The 19,224-nt window shown below is 45.6% G+C and overlaps 1 protein-coding gene across 2 annotated transcripts in view; it reads left to right on the top strand.

The window, feature by feature from the left end:
• Positions 1-19,224, top strand: part of STPG1 (sperm tail PG-rich repeat containing 1) — a 62,288-nt gene that overhangs the window by 25,507 nt on the left and 17,557 nt on the right. For both annotated transcript variants that reach the window (XM_088843568.1, XM_088843563.1), the window contains 3 exons: positions 1,762-1,863; positions 6,691-6,861; positions 13,126-13,234. In XM_088843568.1, the coding sequence (XP_088699694.1) occupies positions 1,762-1,863; positions 6,691-6,861; positions 13,126-13,234 (382 nt within the window). The remainder of the gene's footprint in view (positions 1-1,761; positions 1,864-6,690; positions 6,862-13,125; positions 13,235-19,224) is intronic.

Here is a 19,224-nt window from a genome sequence, read left to right as displayed (position 1 = left end):
CCTAGTAAAAGCCTCTTTCTTGTTCCTCTTCTTGTAGCCCCTCACTTTGCACCCACAGGCCAGGGTTCTGGTTGGGCTACATCTCCCCGCAGCCTGCCCCACCCCCACCCCACCCACCCCCCGGCAGTCAGTCCCGACTCTGTCCACTAGGGATCGTCATCACCTGCACGGTAGGAGTCAGCCTCCATGCCCCCACCTTGACAGAGCAAGACTCAGAGGCGTCACTGCATTTAAAACTTAGCACAGGAGAACCTGCTGTGCGTGTGTTGTTTTTGGTTTCTGTTGTTGTTCTTTTTGAACACTCTGCATCTTCGTGGCAGCGTGCGGGCTTCTCTCACTGAGGTGTCCGGGCTTCTGCAGTGCAGCGCTGGCTCAGTAGTTGTGGTGGGAGGACCCAGTTGCTCCGAAGCACGTGGAATCTTAGTTCCCCAACAAGGGATTGAACCCACATCCCCTGCACTGGAATGTGGATTCTCAACCACTGGACCACCAGCGAAGTCCCAGAAGACTCTGTTAACAGCCCTGATGACCACATCCTTATATTAACCCATCATCCCACACGGCCGGATCCAGACTGGAGAGGCCGGGGAGGGCCCCCACAGAGCCTTGAGCTCTCTTTCTGCTCTGGGAAAGGTAGTAGGGGTGGGCGGGGACAAGAGGAGTCCAGGTGGCAGACCTTGGAAGTAGCAAGGAGAGTCAGACTGCTCAGGTTTAAATTTATGCTTCCCCCTCTATTAGCTGTGGCCCCAACATCTCTGGGCCTCACTTTCGTTAAAATGGACCTGATAATATTTCTACCGCAAAAGGCTAGTAGTGTACACCATCACATAACACTGAATTCAGGTGCTGCCACTGACAGCAGTGGGACCCTGGGGCAAGTTCATCTCCGTGGGCCTCAGTGTCTCCATCTATAAAATGGGGCATCCCTTCCTCATTGGGGGATTAAATGGGACAACCTTTGAAAAGCTCTTGGCACCAAGGAGGCACCCAGTAAACCCTGGAGACAGAGGAGCATCCTTGTCATTTCATGTCGCTTGCTCGGCCGACTTCTGTCAACATTTACCTCCCCCTGGTAACCAGCACAGGAAATGAGATGCAAACCCAGTTAACTGCAGCAGCAGAAATGAGCTTCGAAATCAAGCTTTTGTTTGATTTCGTCTAACACACCCACATCACTGAGCACTTGAGCCCCATGAGCCCACCTCTTTTTGTCTGAGAGTTAGAGATGGTCTAGTTTGGGATGAAGGTGGTTTTTGTTTCACTTTGCTTTATAAACAGAAACACTCCCTGGTTTCTCCTCTGAAAGGCTGGGGAGGAAGCTGAGTCAGGTGGGGTGTGGTGAACGTGAAATCGGTCACCCTTCCCTCGCCCCGGATTTGGCGGACCCAAGTCATCCCACGCCGACCTGCACAGTCGCCGATGCACTCGGGATCCATTCTTCTGCTCGTGCGTCTACTGGCCAGAAGAAACCACAGCATCCTCCTAGAATGCAGTACAGAATAGTGGAAAGAACAAGGGCTGTGGTGGGCAGGCAAGGGGGTGGTCCTAGACCTGAGCTGGAATCCCAGACCTAGCACTTGAGAACTGTGATGATGACCGGGCAGGTCAGGAATTGGTGGAGCTGGGCTGTTGCCTGGGAGGTGGCATCTTTGCCTGCCTGGAAGGTTCCAGTGAAGCTTAGGGTTAATGGATGTAAAACTCGCAGAAAAGCACTGTGGAATGGAAAGTCTTGCGATGACACCATGCTCTCTTCCCTTTCAGGATGATATCCCAGGCCCGGGGTTCTACAATGTCATTCACCAGTCCCCTGTGTTCGACAGCGTGTCATTGTCCAAGAAAGGGACGTGCACTTTCCCTTCTATGGTGAGAACCCCTTCTCTGAATGAGGGCACTAACTGCTCAATACTTTGCTTCCTTCATGGCTTAATCATATATTGGACATCCGGGCCCTTCTCTCCAAAGACCTGTGGTTCTAATTAGGAGAGTAATGGTCTGCCCAGGTTTCATGCAGGTGAACTGGAGCCTAGATCTTTAAGTAATTTTTTTCCTCACTACTACCCACTCCCAGAGTGGGAAAAGAAGCTAGAAGCATGTTCAGAACCTGATCATCCAAAACCAGTTTTGTCGGCATGGAGCGGACTCCCAAACCAAGACAAAGGTCTTACTGCACACCTTGCCCCATCAGGGCTTTTTACACCTCTTAGTCTCACTGTATCATTGAAGTTATTGAGAAATCTGACGGGACCTAAAAGAAAGCAGACAGCAGGCCGGGAATTTCGGAATATTCCTCTCCTCTCCATTTCTCTTCTTGTAAGATGTGGGTCTTTATCTTTGTGGATGGCTCCAAGCCTCAAGTAGCTAAATGAAGTGCCAGGGTCTCTGACCAGACCTAGGCAAGGATAGTCTTTATTTGAACATCTATCTGTTGACAAGATAAAATAGATACAAGGGGAGTTAAAGCAGGGTAAGACTCACTGAGGCAGGAAAGTGAAAAAGAAAGCAAATCCAAACTCCAGCAGCAATAAGATGCCTAATCTCTTGCAAAAATGCATTATGATACCTGACACGGGAATTGATTTAAAACACACACACACACACGTACACAAAGAGACCATTTAAGTCACACTGAATGCAGCCACTCATTGGAATTCGAGCTTGACCAAGCTGAATACTCAAGGAGCAAACCGATTTGGGAGTTAACTCCTCACTAGCTAAGATGTTGAGGCTGCACAAGCCCGCAGCCAGTTCACAAAACAGCCACACGTCTACCTCTTCGCCCCCAGCCCTGCGAGTAAAGAGACTACAAAGCAATGGGCCAAAGAAGCGCCATCTCACAATGGCCTGGCACTAGAGACAAAGCTTAAGACCCAATCCTGACTCCGCTGTGGGTTCAACCTCGATGTGACCTCAAGCACGTCACCCTTTGTGTCCCAGTTGCCTCACAGAGTGAAGACTCCCCTGAGGCCCTGGGCAAATTGACGCTGCAATGAGTGAAATAGTCTTTGAAACTGCGGAGCCTTATAAACATGTTCAGTGTTATGATTGTTGCCACCTGAGTCACAAACAATACTTCCTGCAACACCTAGGTTTTCTCTCTGAGAGCTTTGCCAAATAGTGGCACTGCCCACTCCTCCCTGGTGCCAGAGCAGGTGCTGAATCAGAGCACACCATCAGTTCCCTGCTAGACTGTACGTGCAGTAACTTTCCAAATGACCAGGCTGGGCCGTCTGGAGGAGAAGGGGCCCAAGGGCAGAGCTGTGTGTGACAGGATCTAATCAGGTCTTTACAAAATTCAGACCAAACCCCAAAGACGCTGAGTTGTTCAGGCTTCTTCTTCCTGCTGTGATGGATGTAAGGGATGTTTATGTTTCCAAACACATGAGTTCCTGTCACCTCAGGCAGGGGCCTTAAGTGGAGATCTATCAGGAGCTTCCCACACCTCGCCTAGTTCCTTCCAGAACTGGTCGCCAGTTTCATTCCTCCACCCCTTCTTTTGCTGCCTTTCAAATTTAGTGGCTCTTGTTTCCAGATCCGAGACCCTACAGGGATTAAAGGTAGTCCCCATCAGAGAGGGCTTCCCTGGTGGCTCAGCGGCAAAGAATCCACCTGCAGTGCAAGTGATGCAGGTTTGATCCCTGGATCGGGAAGATCCCCTGAAGGAGGAAATGGCAACCCACTCTAGTAGCCTTGCCTGGGAAATCCCATGGACAGAGGAATCTGGCAGGCTATAGTCCATGCGGTCACAAAAGGGCTGGACACGACTTAGTGACTGAAAACAGCCACCACCACATCAGAGAAAGACCTGCCTTACTGATGCTGGTGTGGCCATCAGAGGCATGACTCCCGGTGGTGCTGACCAAAAAATGCTGTGGGTCCATACATTTTAGAAACTTTTGGATGACTATTGGAGCAACTGCACCCAGCCTTTTGAGAGGACCTGTCGTCCCTCTAAGTTCAAATCATCTGAAGAGCTTCATGACTATACTCGGCAGCTTTGTTCCAGAATTATTCACAGGACTGGGTAGGAAGTCAAATGAGGCAGGTGTGTGTGTTGGGGGAGGGGAGTTATTTCCATGGCTTTTCTGTATATGTGCAGGGGCTTCAGTGGCTCTGGAAGAGCTGTTATGTGCTGGAGAGAGGGTCATGAATGCCAGCATGTGGCCAGGTTGGAGGCCTGGCAATTAAAAGAAAGCCAAGGCGTAGACTGATGAGTGAGTGTCATTTCAGCTAGGCTCAGACCAATTCTATTGTGATGACTGATGAAACTTTGCCTCGAATGGGAATTTTTTGGAGCAGCTTTTCCTAAAGAAAATGTTAGGTGTTCTAAGTCAAAAAGATACTGTGATGGAAGGAGGCTGGGAATGGCTGTTGAAACACGGACAGATTTCTTTATTGCAGACCTGCTCAGTGCCTGCACTACACCGATGTGTGTTACGAATCTTCAGAATGGTGTGAGGCTTCTCAAGTTTACTCGACCCTGGAACCGCCTCCCTGCTGCTGCTACCACCAACGCAGCCTTATCTCATAGAACCGGAAGGCCAAGGAACACACTTTGGAAAAATAGTTCTTTGTTTTTTTCCAAGGGTCCTACAACATATAATATTTTAAAAGTTAGATAAATCTTACATTTAATAATTTCACAATTAAAATGGATTTTTAAATTTCCCCAGTAGTAAACCACCTACCAGAGAAAAAAAACAAAACTTATCTTCAATTGTGAAGGTGATATTTTTGAAAAGATAATGTACCACAAGAACCTGCTTTGTCCCCACCAAAAAAATATACCTGAACTTTAAACAAAACTCACATTTTATTTAAGTTGAAGTAAACTATACGAAATTGATTTTCTTCACCCAAAACAGCAGCAGTATGTTCTGTATTATTCCTAGATAAACCACAAAACACTTATTTTTGTAGGTTTGCTGAATTTTGCTTGTAAATCAAGATGAGGCAATAGATACAGTCATGGAAAAAAAAAACAAAAGAAAACAGACAAATCAGTTGTCAATATCCATGGCCTCTGATCCTCTCTTGACCATGAAACTGAAGTGTTCAATCCATAAGCTGCCAAAAAGCTTATGAAGATGTAGGCTCAATAAAAGAATGTAAACCTCAACACCCAAATGGGAAACAACGGTGTCAGGCTCTTCCATTCAAATTCGGACTACAATGTATCGCTTTAACTTCAGCGAAATAGAGCTTGAGCAAAACATGCTATGCCCAGTCTTTTGGGCGACTCAGGAGAGATACGCTGCAAACAGCAGCGCTGAGGCTGGTCTGACCTTGCCACCCTTCTTCTCTGGAAGTTAGAAGGAGAGCAGAGGTGTGTCTGTACCGATGAGCACAGGCGGTTTCAGGTAGTGATTCTTCCTGAACTAAAACCTCCCACAGGCATTTATCAGCTGCTCATCTTGTAGATGAGAACACGTGGCTGCGACGTGGCTCAGCCCATTCTTCCTCGGAACGGGTGTCTGATCCGTATCATCTCGTGGAGGTGAGAATGTTGGTTCCACCACTTCGCTAGCTGAGGAAGTTTGGGGTCCTCCTCTGTAAAGCGGGGATAATCATAATCTCCTTGATCCAGGCTTGTCATACGGATTTGATGGAACATCCCCTGCAAAGTACTCAGTTAACTATTGCCCCAAATGCACAGGTAAAGTGAGTCCAAGGCTGGGGTGGCCTTACTTCTGGGAACATCGATGGATCCTTGCAGTTAGGAGGAGGCAGAGCTGGGACTGGAGCCCAGGCGAGACTCTGGACAGAACGCCCCTGCTTCTGCTAGCAGGTGGTGGTCCATGACCCAGACAGAGAGAAGCACGGCCGGCCTGTGCAGAGAGTAGTCGGGTGGGCTGCTCAGGCCTTCCCACGGCCTCCTCCACTTTCTGTGCTTGTGTGGTTATTGACCCTGGTCAAGGGCAATTTTCTCAAGCTTTTAACCATTAAATAATAATAAAAAAAAGTTTTGCTTTTTTTAAAATCAGACTTCAATACTTACCATACTATCCCAGGGTAAGGTGATGTTATCACCAAGTTTTTATGGCTTTTGTCCCTTTTCATTTGGCAAACATTGATTCTGTTTGTGTTTTTTTTCACTGAAAATAGTTAATCATGGCTTCCTGGAAGGAGTAGAATTGGTTTCTGTTGAAACAGCAAAAAAAAAAAATTGTAATGTTTTATGAAATCAGTGGGTTGGTGGGGGATGGGAGGCGTGGGTGGGAGGCAAGCCCTGGGACCTTTAAGGCACAAGAAGCAAAATTCTTATTTAGGAAATTCAGATTATTTAACCTTAGAAACAAGAAGTGAGAGTTTCACTCAAAGGAAAAAACCACGGTTGGAAGAAGAAAGCAGAAAGCTTCCCATCATATAAATCACCCACCAGCTGATGAGTCAAGTGTAAGTGGCCTGAAACGGGATTGGGTGGAAATGCTTTTATGGCAAAATTACTTTTGCCAAGTCCAAACATAAGTTGAATAATTTGAGTTAGTTTACAGAAGTTAACACAGGTCTGAACTTGCATTTTCCAAGAACAAATCCTCAAAGCCCAAGGTCATTTTATCTGTGTTACCTGCCAGGGTTTCACCTTTTATGAAATCTTTTTAGAGCTGGTGCTGAGCACCATCTTTCTGATACCTGAACTTGGAAGCCGTAAGATACATGATGATGTGGATGCCTTTGACTTTCTCCTCACAGTGTGCCCGACTGGACACCATCGTTTCTAAATACCCGGCAGCTAATGCGTACACTATCCCATCTCATCTTGTTTCAAAGAAAGACTTCAGCAATTCCTGTTCCAGCATGTTCCAGTTGCCAAGCTATGAGAAAGTGCTCAAATTTGAAACCCCTGCACCAAATCAGTACAATGTAAGAACACTTTTTATGCTTCTTAGATACATATTGAGTGAATGGTTTTCTAAAAATAAAAGAAGAGATGTGGGGAGCTTTGGAAAATAGCATTTAACCCAACTGGTGAATTAGTTAGCATTTGTTGACTATGCAATGGCTACACGAGGCTGTGCAAGGCTCTCATAGGGAATTTTCTGAACCCAGAGAAAGGTGTCGGCAACACAGAGGTCAGTATGGAGCAGTGGAAAAACCTCTGCCCTGGGAAATCTCTTATTGCAGTCGCTCCTATCACAGACATGAAATTAAAAGATGCTTGCTCCTTGGAAGGTAAGCTAATATGACAAACCTAGACAGTGTATTAAAAAGCAGAGATTTCACTTTATTGACAAAGGTCCATATAGTCAAAGCTGTGGTTTTTCCAGTAGTCGTGTACGCATGTGAGAGTTGGACCATAAGGAAAGCTGAGCGCCAAAGAATTGATACTTTCCAAGTGTGGTGCTGGAAAAGACTCTTGAGAGTCTCTTGGACAGCAAGGAGGTCAAACAGTCAATCCTAAAGAAAATCAACCCTGAATATTCATTGGAAGGACTGTTGCTGAAGCTGAAGCTCCAACACTTTGGCCACCTGATACAAAGAGCTGACTCATTAGAAAAGACTGATGCTGGGAAAGATTGAAGGCAAAAGGAGAACGGGACTGCAGAACGTGAGATGATTAGATAGCATCACTGATTCAGTGGACCTGAATCTGAGCAAACTCCAAGAGATAGTGAAGGACAGGGAAGCCTGGGGTCGGACACGACTTAGCAACTAAACAACAACAACCTATCACATAACTTTCTGGGACGGTTTTCTCGTCTATAACAATGGTTGTATTATTCACTTACTTTTTAGATTGTTACAGGGAAATAAACTTCTATCTTTCCATATCAGAAAACTGGTTTCTTTAACAGTAGTACTTCTCCAGGGCTTCTCTGATAGCTCAGTTGGTAAAGAATCGGCCTGCGATACAGGAGACCCCAGTTCCATTCCTAGGTTGGGAAGATCTGCTGGAGAAGGGATAGGCTACCCACTCCATGATTCTTGGGCTTCCCTTGTGGCTCAGCTGGTAAAGAATCCACCTGCAATGCAGGAGACCTGGGATAGATCTCTGGTTTGGGAAGATCCCCTGGAGAAGGGAATGGGTATCTCTCGAGTACTCTGGCCTGGAGAGCTCCATGGACTGTATAGTCCAGGGGGTCGCAAAGAGCTGGACACGACTCAGTGACTTTCCCTTTCAGTGCTTCTCCAGTTCCCATCACTTTATAGTCGCTTAGCCAGAACAGTGTGGTGAGTGGGTAAGAGATGGGCTTGGGTTCACATCTTGACTCTGCCATTTTCTACATGTGTATGGCTTTGGGCAAGTCCATTAACCTTTCAGGACTCAGTTTATTGATCTGTAAAGTGGGGTTATGGGGCTATGCCCTCCCATGTGTCACTAGTGGTAAAGAACCCGCTTGCCAATGCAGGAGATGTAAGAGACATGGGTTTGATCCCTGGATCAGGAAGATCCCCTGGAGGAGGGCATGGCATCCTACTCCAGTATTCTTACCTGAAGAATCCCTTGGACAGTGGAGCCTGGTGGGCTACAGTCCATATGGTTGAAATGAGTCAAACACAATTGAAGTAACTTAGTTCAAACGCAGCAAAGTGGGGTTTTATGTCCACTCCCTGATGCTAATGCAAACATTCAATGAGGTAGTCTAGGCCTAGTGCTTACTTAGCACAGTCCCTGGTGCCTGAGGATTCCACAATACATGGAAATCAGTAGAACTGTCTTTGGGGAAGTCAAGATACCTCTCAGGTTTCAGCTGTAAAATGGAATTAATTATACTTGCCCAATAGGGTTATTATAAGAAGGAGATGAGAACACAATGTGGAAGCACTCTGAAATACCTAAGACATGAATTGCACATAAGGCAGTAATACTATTATGCTATAATTTCCAAATATTTTGGTCTTAGAATGCTTCAGTTTAAATTTCCTTTTTCTTTTTTTATACTTATAGATAATAGTTATTTTTCCAACTACAAAGATCCTGCCCACCTTCTTCAGTGGATCCAATCAATTATTTTATTTTTTTTATTTAATTTTTAAAACAGTTAAAATATCACCAAATGAAAAAAATACTATAGAATACACAGTTGCAAAAAGCTACATTATTTTACAACTGCCTCAAGCTGCAATTGATAATTGATAATTGGATTGATAATTGATCGAATCAATTATAATGTGCTCAAAGCAACATAAGTGCCTGTTAGGCTGGCACTGTCCAAAAGAAATAGAACAGGAGCCACAGAAGTCATTTGTTTTCCTAGTTGTTGCGGCCGCTCAGTCGCTGAGTCGTGTCTGACTTTTTGCAATCCTATGGGCTGCAGCACTCCAGGCTCTTCTGTCCTCCATTATTTCCCAGAGTTTGCTCAAATTCATGTCTGTTGAGTCAGTGATGCTATCTAAACATCGTGTCCTCTGCTGCCGTCCTCCCTTTGCCTTCAATCTTTCCTAGCATCTGGGTTTTTTCCAATGAGTCGGCTCTTCGCATCAAGTGACCAGAGTTTGGAGCTTCAGCTTCAGCATCAGTCCTTCCAATGAATATTCAGGGTTGATTTCCTTTAAGATTGGTTGGTTTGATCTCCTTGCAGTCCAAGGGACACCCAAGAATCATCTCCAGCACCACAGTTGGAAAGCATCAATTCTTTAGCACTCATCCTTGTTCATGGTCCAATTCTTACATCCGTACGTGACTATTGGAAAAACCATAACTTTGGCTATATGGACCTCTGTCAGCAGAGTGATGTCTCTGCTGTTTTCCTAGTAGTTACATTTAAAAGTAAAAAGGAACAGGTGAAATTTGTTTTAATAATAAATTCTATTTAATCCAGTATGTTCAAGATATTTCAATATCTAATCAATATAAAAATTACTAACTAAATGTTTTACATTCTTTCCCTCATATTAAAACTTTAAAATTCAGCGTGTATTTTATACTCGCAGCCCATCTGCATGTGGACCAGCCATGTGTCCAGCACTCAGCAGCTATATGTGGCCGGTAGCTTCTGTTTGGGATAGTATAGCTCCTATACTTGGGACACTCTTCTCCTAGGGAAATCAGAGCCTGAAAATAATAATGACAATGAGATGATGAAGCACTATTCATGGCCTGTGTTCTGTTCTAAGAGTTGTGTATTCACTGATTTCATACTCACAAGAAATTGGAAGTGGATTCTCTTATTCTCAATTTACAGAAGAGGAAGTTGAGGTTCAGAGAGGGAAGGGACTTGCCCAAAGTCACCCAGCTTGAAGAGACCATTTGCACACCAGTGAGAACAGCTAGGCGCTGAGGTTTAAAACTGGGCAGTGATCAAAGTTTCCATGTTCCAGCCCTGCAGGGCTTCCTTTCCTAAGTCGTGTGATTCTCTGTGCCAGTGACATAATTTAGAATCCAGTGGGGAACTCAAGACAAGAACTAGTAGACCTCGAAGCAAAATAATTGCAAACTGTGGCCACCTTTGAGGAAGACAAACAGTTGGCGCCTGAGAAAGAGAATATGTATGCGGTATGGAGGTAGGCGTATGTTTTAGATTGAGTGGTCAGAGAAGGTGAGCGCCCCCTCTCTGCGACCTACTGGGGGGAGCTGAAGGGCGCTCTAGTTAGCGCTTCATGCCTTCATGTCCCCAGTCCACTGTTCCCTGAAGGCTCAGCTCCAGTCCTGGTATGCAGTAAGCATGCAATAAATGCTTATGGCTGAAAGGCATAACTTCCTTTGTTAATCAAGGAATGACCATTCCCCAAGTCAGAACTCTGTCCTCCTGGCAACAGATCAATTTTAGTTCGCAAGTTTTTTGTTCATTATTGTTTTAATGTGGCTCTGAAAGTAAGACACAGTCATCATAAGATACATCTAAGCATCACTGCTGCTGCTGCTGCTGCTAAGTCACTGCAGTCGTGTCCGACTCTGTGCGACCCCATGGACAGCAGCCGGCCAGGCTCCGCTGTCCCTGGGATTCTCCAGGCAAGAACACAGAAACCCGCAAACCAGAACGTAGAAGTCCCTTATCATTCTGCTCCTCAAACAGCCATCAAAAACCAGAGGCAACACGTGTATGCCTGTGGCTGATTCATACTGATGTATGACAAAAACCATCACAATATTGTAATTATCCTCCAATTTAAATAAATAAATACATTACAAAACCAAACCAAACCAGGGGCAGTTTTGTTCATACTCTCTTCCTCTCCCCTCCCTCAGTTTTGGGATTATACTGTCCATCGTATACATACATTTCTACTTAATAATATCTGAGTTTTTTTTCTCTTATGGCAATACAATAAATCTGTTTCATTCTTTTTTAATCTGCCAGTGGAGCTGACTCTTTTGTTAGTCTAATGGTGAAACAAAAATGTCCCCCTTTTCTGTTGCTTTTCTGTCTGGGCGAAGAATAAAGCTGAAGCAGTGTTTTGTCTACAGGAGGCTTTTTTCAGACCCGGAGAACAATGGTTAAGTCAACGGGCGAGCAGCAGAAATGCAGTAATCCTATTAGCCACACTGTGCTTTGAGGCCGTCAAGGCCTCTCTGGCTTTGCTTAACTGTGATCCCCCCGATTCTCTGTTCGAAGCCGTTCCCTCGGTACCTGTTATTACTTCCTCTCCGGCATCCTGGCTCCTCTCCCTGTGTCCAGTAATTAGCCTGGCCCATCTGATCTTTTTGTTTGCCCTCTCTGCAGGCAGTCTGGCCATTTGGTACCCTGGGAAAAACTGAATTCCTCTACCTTTGTCAACACAAAATCAAAATGCCATCTGCATTTCTTCTGAAACTTTTTTTTTTTTTGACAAAGGAGTATCACAGAAAATCAAGCCGTCTTGGCCCCAGCAAACAGTTTCACTCATTCAGTAAATAGTCCCAGCCATGGCAGGTACAACTTTTATTGCATCTTTTATCTAACGAATACAGGAGACTGACTGCCAACTGGCATTTAACATATTTATGACTCATCATAAGAATGATCTCAGGGTTCATTTTTTTTTTCCAAAATTATTTTTGGAGTTCTGAACACACTGAGCACTCTCAACTGTGTACTGCCTGAGTCGACCAAAATCCTTATCTTCTGGTCAGTCCAGAAAAGTCAAGACGACACAGCGCTTTGTAAATCTTATCACAATCTTAAGTTAAACGACTTCTTTGTACGTCCTGTATCCTGCACGTATAGAAGGATTATTTGAGCAGTGAGGAATGAGGGTGGGGGTATGTAGGACTCAGTGTTCAAAAAGAATGAAAATCATAGAGAAAAAGTAAAGAAAATAATTTGCCTAGGTAGCTTTACACACTTTTTATTTATTTATTATTTTATTTATTGTTTAAGTTTTATTTTTCTATTTGTGTATTCAGTTTACCCAACTGGGCTTGAACTGAACACATTGCAGTTTTTTCCAATATACTGTTCCATGACCGTCTGCCCACGTCAGTAACTTTTTAGCTGCACAAACGTTTCAAAGCGCCAAGTGTTGCTTTGGGTGAATTTACTGTGAATTCCATATCGCTAAACGCATTCTAAGTTTTCCTACATGTTTACCTGCTAGGTTTATGATTCTTTTGTCAACTTACAAATGTCCTAGTGGGTTTTAAATGCAATGGCATTGAGTTTACAGATAAATTGGGTGGAAATCTTTATAGCTTTGGGTAATCTGGAGACGCAATCTATCTTTTAATTTATTATGTTTTCTTTTATGTCTTTCAGTAAAAATTTTAGTGATTTTCTTCATATTCTAGTTCTATGTAACATCATACATTTAAAAAAAGCCCACTTTCCGGCAGGTGATTTATATTGACTGGGCGTCCCCCCACCCCCCCCACCAACAACTCTCTGCCTCAAGTCGAGCAAAAATGATCTGATCCATCTTACAGATGAGAAAAAAATTCCAGAGAAATTAAACAGCTTGAGCAGGATTCCCCTCCCCGAGTGAGGGAGGTGATCAGGGAAGCCGGGCCTGCAGGCTGGCACAGGGCACCGTCCTCCATGTTGTGTTGGGTCCCCAGACCCTGGCTGGTGATGAAAAGTCATCGCCCCCTGCAGCTGGGGCGAAGGTGAAGGCACAGCCAGTATGACCCTTTCCATTCACATCCGCTCATTTTCTGAGAACGGGTTTTTAAAAAAATTTTTAACCCCAGAGTGCCAGTCACCCTGACATGACGAGAGGGACATACAAAGGGAAGGCACTGAGTGCACTGCGCTTGTTTTTCCCCCCCAGGCCTCTGACTCTTGCTGCAAGCAGGCAAACAACGTCTGTGCTCGAGCTGGCTTCGTGTCCAAAACCCAGAGAGGACTTTTCACTGTTTCTAAAACAGGCCCTGCCCCAGGTAAGCAGCTGCTTTGCACTGGCCTTGACCTGAGGCTTCCTGTTTCAGCTCTGATCAGCAGGGCACCTGTTCCTCCACAGGGAGTCTCTTTCCCTGGTGGTTCAGACGGTAAAGAAACTGCCTGCAATGGAGGAGACCTGGGTTCGATCCCTGGGGTCGGGAAGACCCCCCTGGAGAAGGGAATGGCTACCTGCTCCAGTATTCTGGCCTGGAGAAATCCCTGGACAGAGGAGCCCGGTGGGCTACCATCCGTGGGGTCACAGAGAGTCAGACACGACAGAGGGACTAACACTTTCACTTCAGGCTTTGGGGGTTGTGGGGGTGCAGATAGGTGTTGTAGGAGGAGGAGGGGACCGGCTCCCCGCTCAGCGCAAGAACAGCCAGCCCCCGGGGTCTGCCCCCCTTTCAGACCTGGCGTACCTTCTTCGGGCAGGAGACGGGGAGGTGTCTTCTCGCGCCTGAAGAGTGCCCGTGCGCACACCCCAGGTGCCATCGCAGACCCTGGGCGGGGTGGTGGGGCGATCTCTGAGCGCTGGGCTGCAAGATTCCTTTCCTCCCAAGCTGGCCAGCAGCTTCATCATTTAACACGAAATCACTGGGAAATTGCTCTGTTCACAGAGCACCTATGCTGTGCTTTTTGCACGCGGTCCTCACACATCTGTCCTCCAAGAGTCATACTCTTAGTCCTGTGTTTCAGATGAAGCAAAGGAGGCCCAGAGAGGCGAAACAACTGGCTCAGTGCCACACAGGTAAGAAATGGCAGGCCTCAGCCCAGAGGAGCCTCTTACCCCGTCCTCCCAAAGCAATTTCTGACTCTGGGATTCGGGAACGCACAGAGCTTGCTGGCAAACGTTTTCCCTGCTGGGTGGGGACAGGCATTGCCCCTGTCCTGTGCCCCGCACCAGCCTTAGTGAAAAGTTTCCAGAGAGATCTGGTGACACAACAGTCCTCACTCCAGGAACACTGGTTAGACTTGACCTTCCCAAATAGGTCCCAGAGACCCCCGAGGGAGCTCCGGGCCCCAGAAACCAGAGGAGGAGCCGGGAAGGAGTGCCTCTTCAGTCAGAGCAGGGTGTGGATAAAATTGCAGCACATGTCAGATTTCAGCAAATCCAGATTAAAGTTGAGAAGATCAGTCTGAGGCTGAATAACAAAACCATCCCTAATTAGGAGGTTCAGCCCCAGCGAAAGCTCCCTGCCTTGCATCACCACAGGCAAAACTCCACCTTGTTTGTTTAGACAGGAGAACAAACCTCTGGGTTTGGGCCAGAGGTCCCACCAGTGAGCCTAGGAATGTGGGCAGCCCCTCCCTTTGGGAAGGTCCTCAGGGGCCCCTCGAAACACAGCAGGCAGAGGAGAGGTGGGCACTAGCATCTGTTAAGCTCCTACTGTGTGCCACAAGCTTTCAAAGCCTCAGGGATCATTGCACCTGTGTGCTCAAAGAATGTGGGTCATTATTATTATCATATTGATCTTTCCAGGTGGCGCTAGTAGTCAAAGAACCTGCCTGCCAATGCGGGATACGTAAGAGATGCAGGTTCAATCCCTGGGTTGGGAAGATCCCCTGGAGAAGGGAATGGCAACCCACTCCAGTATTCCTGCCTGGAGAATCCCATGGACAGAGGAGCCTGGCAGGCTACAGTCTATAGGGTCACAGAGTCGGACATGACTGAAGTGACTTAGCGTGCATTATTATTATAGCAGCCCTACTTAACATGCAAAAATTATATATGAGCAGGTGAGTAGCACAGGGTTCCACACCTGGGTTTGAATCCAGGCCCCTTATTCAGCTCTGAGGCCTGCTTCCTTAAAGACTCCCCTGGTGTCCCCCAGTTTGCCAGGGGCCAGAGCCTGGGGAATCTGCTCCTCTGAGAGAAGCAATCTGCTTAGACCTCTTGGGAAAATGCTGTGGTTTCGGCTTCTCCTGGTGCGGGAAGAAACCAGATGTGGACCTGTGACTGGAATTCCCACTGCGTTGCAGCTGCTCTGAGTGCCTGGCCCCCCAGGGGCTGAGGGCCCCGTCTGGTCTGCCTTCCGTTCTGAATAGACTGCCCACCTCTACACATTGGCTGATGGGATTTTCTAAAGTCCGGAGGCTCCAAGCACAAGGCCAGGCACTTCCCCAACATCCTCCTCTCTCGTTGATGTTGTTCAGTCGCTAAGTCATGTCTGACTCTTTGCAACCCTGCAGCACAACAGCCTCCCCTGTCCTACACTATCTTCCGGAGTTTGCTCAAATTCATGTCCATTGAGTCAGTGATGCTATCTAACTATACTATCTCATGTTCTGCAGCCGCCTTCTCCTTTTGCCTTCAATCTTTCCCAGCTTCAGGGTCTTTTCCAGTGAGTCAGCTCTTTGCATCAGGTGACCAAAGTACTGGAGCTTCAGTTGCAGCATCAGTCCTTCCAATGAACATTCAGAGTTGATTTCCTTTAGAATGGACTGGTTTAATCTCCTTGCTCTCCAAGGGACTCTCAAGAGTCTTCTCCAAAACCAGAACTGGAAAGCGTCGGTTATTCGGCATCAGTCTCCTCTATGGTCCAACTCTCACATCCATACATGACCACTGGGAAAACCATAGCTTTGACTAGATGAACCTTTGCCAGCAAAGCGATGTCTCTGCCTTTTAATATGCGGTCAAGGTTTGTCATAGCTTTCCTTCCAATGAGCAAGCTTCTTTTAATTTAATGGTTGCAGTCACCATCCACAGTGATTTTGGAGCCCAAGGAAATAAAATCTGCTACTGCTTCCACTTTTCCCCCTTCTGTTTGCCATGAAGTCATGGGACCGGATGCCATGATCTTAGTTTTCTGAATGTTGAGCTTCAAGCCAGCATTTTCACTCTCCTCTTTCACCCTCACCAAGAGGCTCTTTAGTTCCTCTTCACTTTCTGCCATAAGGGTGGTGTCACCTGCGTATCTGAGGTTATTGATGTTTCTCCCAGCAATCTTGATTCCAGCTTCTGATTCATCCAGGCCCGCGTTTCGCATGAGGTACTCTGCATTGAAGTTAAATAAGCAGGGTCACAATATACAGCCTTGCCATGCTCCTTTCCCAATTTTGAACCAGTCAGTTGTTCCATGTCCGGTTGCTTCTAATGTTTCTTGACTCACATATAGGTTTCTCAGGAGACAGGTAAAGTGGTCTGGTATTCCCGCATCTCTAAGAATTTTCCACAGTTTGTTGTGATCCACACTGTCAAAGGCTTTAGTGTAGTCAATGAAAAAGTAGATGTTTTTCTGGAATTCTCTTGCTTTCTTTATGATCCATCAAATGTTGCGATTTGATCTCTGGTTTCTCTGTCTTTTCTAAACCTACATCTGGAAGTTCTCAGTTCACCAATTGCTGAAGCCTAGCTTGAAGGATCGGAGAAGGCAATGGCAAGCCACTCCAGTACTCTTGCCTAGAAAATCCCATGGATTGAGGAGCCTGGTGGGCTGCAGTCCGTGGAGTCGCTAAGGGTTGGACACGACTGAGCGACTTCACTTTCACTTTTCACTTTCACACATTGAAGAAGGAAATGGCAACGCACTCCAGTGTTCTTGCCTGGAGAATCCCAGGGACGAGGGAGCCTGGAGGGCTGCTGTCTATGGGGTCACACAGAGTCGAACACGACTGAAGTGACTTAGCAGCAGCAGCAGCAGCAGCTTGAAGGATTTTGAGAATGACCTTACTAGCATATGAAAGAAGAGTTGTATAGTAGTTTGAACATACTCTGGTAACGCCCTTCTTTGGGACCGAAATGTAAACTGATCTTTTCCAGATCTTCTCTCTATTCCTCTTTTTTTAAAAAAGTTATAAGAACATGGGGAAATACTTCTATCTTAAAGTGTCACTTGAAAAAACTGTCACTTCCCTGGTGGCGCAGTGGATAAGAATCTACTTGCCAATGCAGGGAACTAGAGACACAAGTTCAATCCCTGGCCTGGGGAGATTCCACATGTGATAGAGCAACTAAAGCCCATGTGGTGAAACTACTGAAGCCCACAAATCTAGAGCTTGTGCTCTGCAACAAGGAAGCCACCGAAATGGGATGCCCACGCACTGCAGCAAAGAGTAGGTCTGCTCGCTGCAACCAGAGAAAGCCCGAGAGCGGCAATGAAGAGCTAGTGCAACCAAAATAATTAATAAATAAACAAACTATACAAAATGAATAAAAGTCAAAGGAGTACAAATCAAAGCAGCAATAAGATATTGTCCATGTAACATAAAGAGTAGCTTACCAAAAAAAAAAAAAGGGTGGGTGACACAATCTAATCTGAACTGAGGGCCCCGCTCCACGAGACAGCATCTGGCGCACGCGCGAAGGACCAGGAGTAACTACAGCAGAGGATTCACCTGATTTTTTCTGGGCTGTGAGAGCATTAATGCTTTTCCTGCTTGCTTCTGCTTTTTAACACTTTATAGTCAAGCATTGCTTTAAATTTTTTTTTTTTTTGGTAAGGGGAATAAAAATTAAAAAATAAATATATGTGTAAATGAAACAGGAAGATAATTTGAGAGATATATTGTTTTATTGTTCAGTTGCTATGTCATGTCTGACTCTCTGAGACCCCAGGGACTAGAGCATGCCAGGCTCCTCTGTCCTCTACCATCTCTCAGAGTCTGCTCAGATTTCTGGCCATTGTGTCTGTGATGCTATCTAACCAGCTCATACACCAGTATTATAAGCGCTGCTAACTCGACATCTGTTGTTTTTTTTTTTTATTTAAGGGTATATTGGGACTATCTTTTCATGTTATTAAAAACCCTCCTTTGCCTGATTCATGTTGATGTATGGCAGAAAGCAACACAAATCCTGTAAAGCAATTATCCTCTAATTTAAAAAAATTAAAATTCTCCTAGAACATCTCTTGTTAATTAATGCACGTGTGCTAAGTCACTTCAGTTGTGTCTGACTCTTTTTGACCCTATGGACCATAGCCCACCTGGCTCCTCTGTCCGTGGGATTGTCCAGGCTAGAACACTGGAGTGGATTTCCATGCCCTCCTGCAAGGGATCTTCCCAACCCAAGGATGGAACCCGTGTCTCTTAGTCTACTGCATTAGCAGGCGAGTTCTTTACCACTAGTGCCACCTGGGAAGCCCAAATGGTTGCGTAGTATTCCATTATCCAGTGGTACAATAACTTAAGGGGAAAAAATGCTCCCTTGTTGGAGATTTAGATTGTTTTAAACTGATTACTCATATAAATAGAGTGGGAGCAAACATCCTTATAGCTCACACCTGTGTACAATTGAGATTATTTCCTTAGATAAATTGCCTAACGTGAAACTCCTAAGTCGAAAGGTATGTAAAATATTTAAGGTTTTTGATATTTGTGACCAAATTGCCCTTCAGCACAGAGATAATCTATCCACCTGCTTCCATGAAGACTCTTCTTCCCTTCACTTTTGCCATCACTATTCCCATTTAAGTAAAATCTTGCTAATAGATCCCACATTGCTGTTTTCAGTGATCTTGCAAAGGAAAAGTTGATTTCATTTAAAACAAAATTAGCTTTAGGATGTTTAGAAAGTTTCAAATATTTTTTCCATGCACAATGCCACTATTGTGTAGTTTCCCCCACTTTTCTGGGTTCCCACCTATTTTTAATTCATGTGTATCCAATTGTACATTGATACAGTACACACAGTATAGACTGTTAGGCTTTATTTTACTTTTTTCTCACCTTGATTTTCAAGAACACTGCCATGGGCCTCACAGTCGTTGCATTTACCACCCGCAGGGCTGATATTCCACCGGAGTGGGTTGTTTTCCCGTAACTGTGCTTGGACCTTTAGGCTCATCACCATTTCTCACACTGTAGCTACTGCTGTGGTGTGTATCTTTAGGCTTAGAGCTTTTCCGTCATGTTGAATAATTTAATTTCCAAGTAATGGGAAACCAGGGTCAAAGTGTGAAGCATCTTCGAGGGCTTCCCTGGTGGTCCAGAGGTTAAGAATCTGGCTTGTAATGCAGGGGACACAAGTTCGATCCCTGATTGGGGA

This window comes from Moschus berezovskii, chromosome 2, assembly GCF_049115385.1.
Source record: "Moschus berezovskii isolate FMDL1 chromosome 2, NW_MosBer_1.0, whole genome shotgun sequence".
In the NCBI taxonomy this organism is placed as follows: domain Eukaryota; kingdom Metazoa; phylum Chordata; class Mammalia; order Artiodactyla; family Moschidae; genus Moschus; species Moschus berezovskii.
The sequence above is the reverse complement of the archived record's forward strand: the minus strand, read 5'-3'. Positions and strand labels throughout refer to the sequence as shown.